This window comes from Takifugu rubripes, chromosome 19 (genome assembly GCF_901000725.2).
Source record: "Takifugu rubripes chromosome 19, fTakRub1.2, whole genome shotgun sequence".
NCBI lineage: Eukaryota > Metazoa > Chordata > Actinopteri > Tetraodontiformes > Tetraodontidae > Takifugu > Takifugu rubripes.
In genome coordinates this window covers 14,205,981-14,213,906 of record NC_042303.1, presented here as the reverse complement: position 1 = coordinate 14,213,906, position 7,926 = coordinate 14,205,981, and the positions used below count along the sequence as shown (strand labels likewise).

At 42.7% G+C, this 7,926-nt stretch overlaps 1 protein-coding gene across 2 annotated transcripts; it reads right to left on the bottom strand.

Annotated features, from left to right (window-relative positions):
* Positions 1 to 380: 380 nt before the first annotated feature.
* On the bottom strand, positions 381 to 7,580 carry LOC101065836 (inter-alpha-trypsin inhibitor heavy chain H3). Of its 2 annotated transcripts, none has more exons than XM_011614168.2 (23): positions 7,424 to 7,580; positions 6,563 to 6,598; positions 6,449 to 6,475; positions 6,000 to 6,157; positions 5,820 to 5,924; positions 5,581 to 5,743; positions 5,366 to 5,476; positions 5,158 to 5,286; positions 4,920 to 5,036; positions 4,673 to 4,841; positions 4,444 to 4,569; positions 4,156 to 4,337; positions 3,879 to 4,064; positions 3,090 to 3,229; positions 2,863 to 3,017; positions 2,720 to 2,749; positions 2,546 to 2,572; positions 2,421 to 2,462; positions 2,089 to 2,199; positions 1,816 to 2,017; positions 1,417 to 1,592; positions 1,238 to 1,334; positions 381 to 1,157 (listed from the first exon to the last, which is right to left on the bottom strand). In XM_011614168.2, exons 1-23 carry the CDS (start codon positions 7,523 to 7,525, stop codon positions 1,016 to 1,018), a joined length of 2,733 nt encoding a protein of 910 aa, XP_011612470.2. In that variant the 5' UTR covers positions 7,526 to 7,580; the 3' UTR covers positions 381 to 1,015. The 2 variants fall into 2 exon arrangements, with proteins under 2 accessions (XP_011612470.2, XP_011612471.2); XM_011614169.2 differs by having other exon boundaries at positions 6,449 to 6,472.
* Positions 7,581 to 7,926: the final 346 nt, after the last annotated feature.

Sequence of the window (7,926 nt, the reverse complement as noted above, 5' to 3'; positions counted from 1 at the left end):
GGCCGCTAATCATGGTAGTACATTACTATTAGGCCCACTTATGTTGAGGTTTAAATAAACAGAGCACTTTATGCCTTTTGCTGTCCAATTGGACAGGTTTATTTGTAAGAAAGCATCTGGAGGTACTTTAGAACTGTTTTAGTGTATAAAAGTGAAACAATCACGCTTCAACAGCGTTAGAAAGTATAAATCTCACCGTTTGTGTGACTCGTCGGATGTGCAGCGTCTTCTCTGCGCAGTACTGGAGCCATTACTGCCCCCTTGTGGCGGGATGAAAGTTACCACAAAGCTAAAAGGCACAAACTGCTTTGCAATATGCACCCCCAAGAAACATATATATATATATATTATATATTTATCATGATAATGATTTCTATCGATTTAAATTAAAATCCATGTTAAGTTCAATTCCTATGCAAATATTACATTCAAATTGCGTCCAACTACATTTAAATACATTTAAACACATTACAATAGGAGGGAGAGCAGAGTCTTGAGTTTTATGACATTTACTTGACAAATCAGTTGTTATGACACTCAAGTTAGTGTCAAATGACAGCTGAAATGAACTAACAAAGCTAAAGTGTTAAAAACATAGACCGCACTCACAGCAGCCATAAACAGTAGCAAATACAATCAATGCTTACATATGATACTTCGATACAGCATTACATGGTGCAGTTGTGACCGACACCACCCAGCTCTGGCTGCAGCAGCGGCACCGTTTATTCTGTTAATGAATTTTCTACCACTTTAATGAGTTTAGAAACATTGTATTAAGGTAGAAATACAATGTCTTTAACAGGTTAAGACATTCTGACTTCATTCCTGTAAAATTCTGACTTTTTTTCATAATACTCAACTACCTGGATATCTGTCAAAGTAAATTGACAGTAATAATAATAAATTCTCTTTCAAAATGCAAATTCAAATATATGCAAACACAGTTTTTGGTAGTACAAATTTCAGCCCGTATAAATGTGTACAAATTATCTTTGCAATATAAACACACAGTTTAGGAACCTGCATCGAAAAGCCCTGACACAATGTAGTCTGCGGGTTCTCCATCAATCAGGCCTCTTCCACTGTTGATAACAAACCAGCAGGGAATAATCTTCCCATCTGTCAGCTGGTGACTGAAATCCTTCTGCCAGTGTCTGTGGAGATGAGTTTTAATATCACCATAATAGAAATACTCTCATCTGTGTGTCCTGCCCCTGTGTGGATTTCTTTTTACCTGGTTACATTGAGCATTTGGCCCTTAACATACATGATGGCTTCAGGCTTCGGCAGCGGTTCAGTCACTTCAAACTCAATCCCATGGTAAAACTGACCTGCAAGAAGACAACGCATTTTACAGCTAAATCTTAAAATATCACACTTCAGCACAAGACAAAATGGCCTCGGTTGATTTACCCAGCAGGCCGTGAACTGCAGCAGAGAGATGATGGCTGTCCAGGGTGTAGAAACCCAGGTATTCTTGATGGTCATGGTGTCTTTTCCACACTTTTGAATGTTTAATGACCTCAAATTTAATGGCGTGCTTCAGTGTCACAGTCAGGCTGCAATTCTTTGACAGCCTTAAGTCCATACTGAAGGAGAGATTGATTAATATTTGATACATTTGATAACTTTTCCTCACTGTTTAAAAAAAAAACACTTAAAAAAAGACTTTTCAGGAGCAGTGCACGGTAGTTAGTGACATCTATTGGTTATAATTAGCATTACAGTTTAAAATAAATGAATATACTGTATATGTAAAAATATTTTTAGATAGCGTTGGAACTTTAATGATATTTCTATAACATTACTTACTGGGTGACCTTCAGAGACACTGTGTCAGACCACAGAAGATTGATGTGTTTGTCATCATAGAAGACCGAGATGTCCCGAGTGCTGACCTCCAACCTGACCCCCAGCTTCTTGTGGCTGATACCAAGACGATCAATGTAGGTGTTGAAATTACCCCCCTGAACAGCTTTCTTCTTTCCAATGGTCTCTCCATTCACAACAAAACCTGAAAAATATTGGTTTGATGTCGTTGCTCTGATATTCCCAAAAAAGACAAACCAGAGACTCGGGTCTCACCTGATTTGACATCTTTGACCAGGTTAAAAATTGTTCCTGGGTTGCCGTTGATGTTGAAGCACAGAGGGTCACCTCTGTCTGGCTCTATCATAAAATGAGGATCTCCATCCACTAGAGAATCACCAGTAACACATACAAAATCAAAGGCATGAATAATCAATCACAAGAGACTGTTGTGTGGTTTAAACATAATTCAGCAGCATTAACTAGATTTATCTACTGAACAGCATTGAGTCTAAATGTGCTTTATTAAATACAAGCTGTTAACTATGTAAACGAACAATAAAAACAGTAAAACAACAGATGGAAAAAAGCAGTCCTACAAAGCCTACCGTTGGAGGAACTGTGGGAGGAGATAGGGTGGCGACTAGAACCTGTTGGGATTATTGAATTCACTCGTTAACATCTCTAAAAAAATGCTCTGTAATCAAGTTCAGTAAAAAGAAGATTGCCCTGCCTTTACTGCGCGAAGATGACTGCTGCGCTGTGAAACATGACAAAACCACGTTAGGCTGAATTTGTGTACGAATTTGTAATCATAAAAGGTTTTGCTCAGTGACATCATACGTTGATACGACGCTTCACTTATATTTCAAGTGCTGTATGCGATGTAATTAAGAGATTAGCATACGTTTCATTCTTTCCGCTTCCTGCCGCTGTTCTGCAAAATAGTGCAAGGATGGAGATTTAATTTTTTTCATGACTCAACCTTGTTCTAAATAAAGAATAGTGAGGTTTTGCATTACAGGCAACAAGGTTGTAAATTCTTCGTACTTTCCGTCAGTTTGTCTGCAATAAGAGGCCCGCTGCTATCAGATTCGGGTTTTGTGACCACCATGGAGGTGAGGGGGGTGACAAAGCCATACTGCAGGGACATTTCCAGGGCCTTGGCTGTCCTGTTGACTTTCTCCTGTGTAGTTCCAATGTCCCTTGGACATTAACCAAAAAAGGGTGAACTAGCTGTTTACCAATGAGGGTCATTATCAAGCTGTGCATGGAACCTGTTTTCCAGGAGCTGCTGGACGGTGAGGTAGGCCCACAGCCGTTCAGAGTAATCCCCAAAGACATAGTCCTTTTCTGGGTAGATCGCACCTGTGTCTACCACACGAGCCTTGCCCTCGGCCCGGAAGTCCTGTTCAGGCTAGAGAAGGAGACGTGTTAGTGACATCACCTTATCTAGGCCACCGTGTTGCTATGCAGCTTTTCACCTTCTTCGATTAGCCTGATAGCATGACATTGATGAATGACTGTTTGGTGCTAGATTTTTTTTATTTATTTTTTTTTAAAAAGGATGTCATTTAACCCTTTAAAGCCGTTTGTATCATATTTGATACGCAGGATTCTGAGACGTCTCTTTTTTCTAAACCAAAATCAAGTGTGGCAGACCACTGTCCTCTCCAGAAACAACTCCAACACCACCCCGTAAAAGAGGCTGCAGTGTGCCTCTTGTGCTAAAAAGTGCTATGCAAAAAAACCAAAGAGAAAAATGTTGTTGTTCATGTTCTATATTGTCAAAATGTTATGGGCAAACTTTGTTTTTGTGTCTAAAGTTAACATAGTCGTGAGCTAAAAGTTGCCGAAATCGCCTAATGTATCATATTTGATACAAAAAAAATGTCATAAACAAAATCAAAAAGGTTCAATAAACATCTCATTTCCAAAAAATTAGGATTTTCTGGCTATTTTTTGATGTGTCAGGCTTTATAGGGTTAAATGAGCACTGTCTTACTTAAAACCAAGGTATTGATCAGATCATATAAGCTGATGCGTGTCTTTTGTCCTGTTCTCACCCCTTTGGCGAGCACTTCTACCAAGAAGTTTTCAGGGTCATTGTCGGTCAGCTGGCCCGACACCACTATTTCTGAGCCATTGAACAACTGGCTGTACTGGTTCTTTGTCAGCAAGTCTACAGCATTCTCAGGATAACGGAGGTCCACATCCAAGAGCAAGGGGCTGGACACCTCATCGTAGAAACCCTGTAGCAAGGGCGCAGCAAACAAGCCAGTATCTCAGACCTACCAACAGCGCATCAACATATTTGCTGCAGTTCATAGTTTTTTGCTCTACCTGAAGTTGAAGTGCAGCATCAGAACCCAAAAATATTCTGCGGGCCAACCCTTTGTTTTGTCTGCTCATCACATCCAGGAAGGAGTAGTCCACATCGTTTCCAAAGCCAAGACAGAAGAGGGACATGTTTCCCCCTATGGCAGACTGCACATTTTTCTGGATCTTCATTATGTTGGACTCTCCTTCACACACAAACACGTCAGGTCATAAATACAGCTGGAACAGGCGCTCCATAGAACCTGACGCAACACTTTATTCTCCCTAATCTCCCAGGCTGAGGCGGCTCACCGTGGTTTGGCATCCCATCGGTCAGAGTGATAATCATATCTGCACTCCTCTGTGGAAGTTTGCCCTCCTTCCTTTCCTCTTTGAGCATGTTCACTGCACGCAGGAGAGCGCCATTTAAAGCAGTGCCTGAAAGAAAGGAACAAACACGGCTGTTTTTGTATTGGCGACGTATTTAAAGGAGGAATAAGGAAAAGTTTCTCATTTGAGAGCAACATTATTTTCCGCTTACTTCCCCGGTCCTTTATCTTCTTGACATAGTCAGTGGCTTGTAATATATTTTCTTTTGTTGCTTTGGTGAGAGATTTCCGCCATTCCGAAATGTCGGTGTCAAACACCACAAGAGCAAAGTGATCTTCCTCGTGGAGGTCTTTCAGGATGGCCTGCAGCGCTTCACGGGTCTGCAAATGTCAACCAGGTTTCCGATGAACGCGATGACGTGGCATATGGCAGAACTTAGCTCCAAGTAAATACCCCACCTGTTGCATCTTTATCCCACTCATCGATCCACTCCTGTCTATCACAAACACCACATTCTTGGGGACTCGGGGCAGGTGAGGTGGAGCAAAGAAGTGCACAAAGTACCCATTCACAATCTGATGGGAAAAGAGTTAACTAGGCCCAAAAGTGAAGTTACAAGAGTGCAGAGTCAGAATTCTTCATGGTTCATCAGTTTTGATGGAAATGAAAGGAATCTCTTCTGTGCCAGCTACAGACCTGAACCTCTCCCAGACTCTCCCCTCGCTTCACATCGTATTTAATGATGAAGTCCCCGTCTATTAGGGTGCCTTCACATCCTGGACACTTTTTCTGCTGCTCCAAGGTTGGCGAGAAAGAAATGTGCGCCTGACAGACAAGAGAATTTGGTAAAATAGGAATATTGTTCATCCAGAAAGGACATGTTTTATTTTTGAACCCCCCTTACTTTTGTGTCCGCGACAGTCTTTTTCACAAGGGGTAGCAGTTCATTGGTGAGGAACGTTGCACTGGCTTCAACAAAAGCGAGACCCTGGGCTTCATAGATGTCTGCCACAATCTGTCCCAGAGACATAGACAGAGAGACACAGACAGACAGAGAGAGAGAGAGGGGTCAAGTTCATCCAAACTCACGCAGCGATTGTTAGAGAGGGTGTGCCACACCTGAAACTCCTGCACTGGCTGCTTGGGTGTGACTCGAGTCAGGATCTCATACTGGCCCATTTTTCTCTGAAGCAGCTCCTCATAGGTCAGGACAAAAGCCACGGTGCTGTTGGCCGCAATGTTGACGGAGATTGAGAACTTCTCCATCTTCCTACCAGAGGCCCTGCGAGGACAGAAAGGTCATTAATGAAGCCTCCGCCAACACTTCACCATCTCCAGCAGCCTTCATGGCGGCTTACTTGACCAGTCCTGCAGTTTGTCCTGTGGAAACAGCTTTCTCATACTCTCGTTTGGCTTTGCCTTTCTCCTTAACCTCTCCAACGTACACTCGGCCATCGATTTTCCTGTGAGGAACAAAGACGTGTGGGAACGCGAGGCCACGAGGCAGACAAAGTCACCATAACTGAGCTGTCACTGACATGCTGAAGTTGCTGATGAAGGCAGTCTTGGGAAGCTCCACCTCGAAAAAGATTTCCTGGGAGGCGTTTGCTTTGTTCAAAGCCTTGGAGGTCACGACGGTGCGAGCGAACCGAGATGCCACTGTGCAGTCCACTGTCACGCTGTACACCTCCACCATCTGACAGGACGGGCAGAGAGATTTTACTGGTTCATACTGGCAGAGACATGGTTAAACAACCCAGTTTGGCTCTCCTCTCTCTCTGTTTATGCTCTAAATGAAGTTAAATCAAACACAGGCCAGTACACTAACAGCAGGGGAGGCCAACTGGAATCCGTTAGGTAATGAAACAAGTGTGTGTTTAAAGCAAAAACGTCACTGTGAGGTACTACCAGTTCTCCCTGTTTACTTAAGAATCAGACCTTATTACACATTATAGATTTTTACATATACTGGATTATATTTCCTTACACTCGCAGAGTCTGTGCTTCTTTTCTGCTGACAAAAAGGAGAAAAACACAGATTAAATTTGGCCAAATTGTATAAATATTCATGTTTCTTGGCCCAATATTTTGGCCCAAGTACCTGCATTGACCTGCCACCCAGAGTTCCTTTGGTCTCCTAGTAACACAGAAAATAGGATGGCGTTGTGAGACAAATCGTGTTACCGGTAATCAAGTTGAGAGCACATTTAGAAAAAAGAGGACTTCTTTGAGGCGTGGGAAAAAGAGTCACAGGATAAATAAGCTGACAGGAATAGACATGTGGCAACAGTTTCTGGGACAAAGGGGCAACAGTCCTGGCCCAGAGATTTGGAGATTTACTGAGCAAAACTGAGACAGCTGCACCACTCCTGGAAAATGCCATCTGACATGCAGACTGGGCAAAATATCTCTTTTGTATTACAAGGCTTTTTTAGGGATTCATTCATATATTTGTCGCCACAGCCTCTGAGAGGCTTCTGACCCCAGAGGCTAAAAAATCTCCATAAAAAGATGCAGCTTCCCGCTGCAATTCTGCTTCACTGGAGGCATTTTTTTTATGATTGAGCCATCAGGGCGTTTCCCGAAAACAGCTAATCAACACATTCAATAAGAAGACAGATGATGCTTTGAGAATCTTTTTCCCTGCAGCATTGGTGTTAATGCCATCCAAACAGATCATCCTTTATTTCCCTTTTGGGGAAAAAAAACCCCAAAAAACATGTCGCCGCTTCTCTAAGATACACAAATCGCATCACATCCTCGAAATTTTATTTGGCAGCTCAAGTGATTACAGCATAGGTCAGCTCTTAATATCAGTGTATTTACTTAAGAAAATGCTGGAAATGCTTATTTTGGAGGTTTAATTAAATGGAAATGTGGCGAGTTCCTGAATCTACCAGGATTTTTCTGTATGCAAGCATTGGACAAACAATCAAAATATCTTGTCAAATAAACTCTTTACCTGAGTCAGAGCATCTCTGTTGGAAGTGACCAGGGCTCCCTGAACTTGACCTAGATGCCCAATGCAGACCCACAACAGCACAACTCTCCATGCTGCAGGCATGGCTGGGAAACAGACCTTCTCCCTCAGAGTGGCTGAAAACAAGGGAAGTGGGAATTCCAAGCATGTGGGGCTCAACTCCGACTCCGCCCACATGTGCAACAGAAGGCGGGAGCATGTTGTTTATGTCAGTGAGTGTGCGTGAATTCCCATAAGTTGTGCGTGAGAGGGTGGATTTTTTTTCTTTTTTCATATCATCTTGTCCTAACTTGCCCATCCACTGCTATATTTTACGGGGAAATGCTGCCCCATTCTCCCTTCAAGGTCAGTTCCTGTACCACAGGTCTAGGAGCATGAAGGCGGGGCTCAGTATTCTAGCTGGTCCCACACTCTTCTGCACACATACCTCAGATGATGTTCCTGACTACTGCTGGAGACACATACACAACTTAAGGGTCACAGTC

Coding starts and splice junctions, on each gene's coding strand:
- LOC101065836 (XM_011614168.2), bottom strand. CDS start 7,525: ATGCCTGCAGCATGGAGAGTTGTGCTGTTGTGGGTCTGCATTGGGCAT. Junction 6,158..6,448: donor GAAGCACAGACTCTGCGAGT/GTAAGGAAATAT, acceptor CCGTCCTGTCAG/ATGGTGGAGGTGTACAGCGT. Junction 5,037..5,157: donor AGAGTCTGGGAGAGGTTCAG/GTCTGTAGCTGG, acceptor TTTTCCCATCAG/ATTGTGAATGGGTACTTTGT.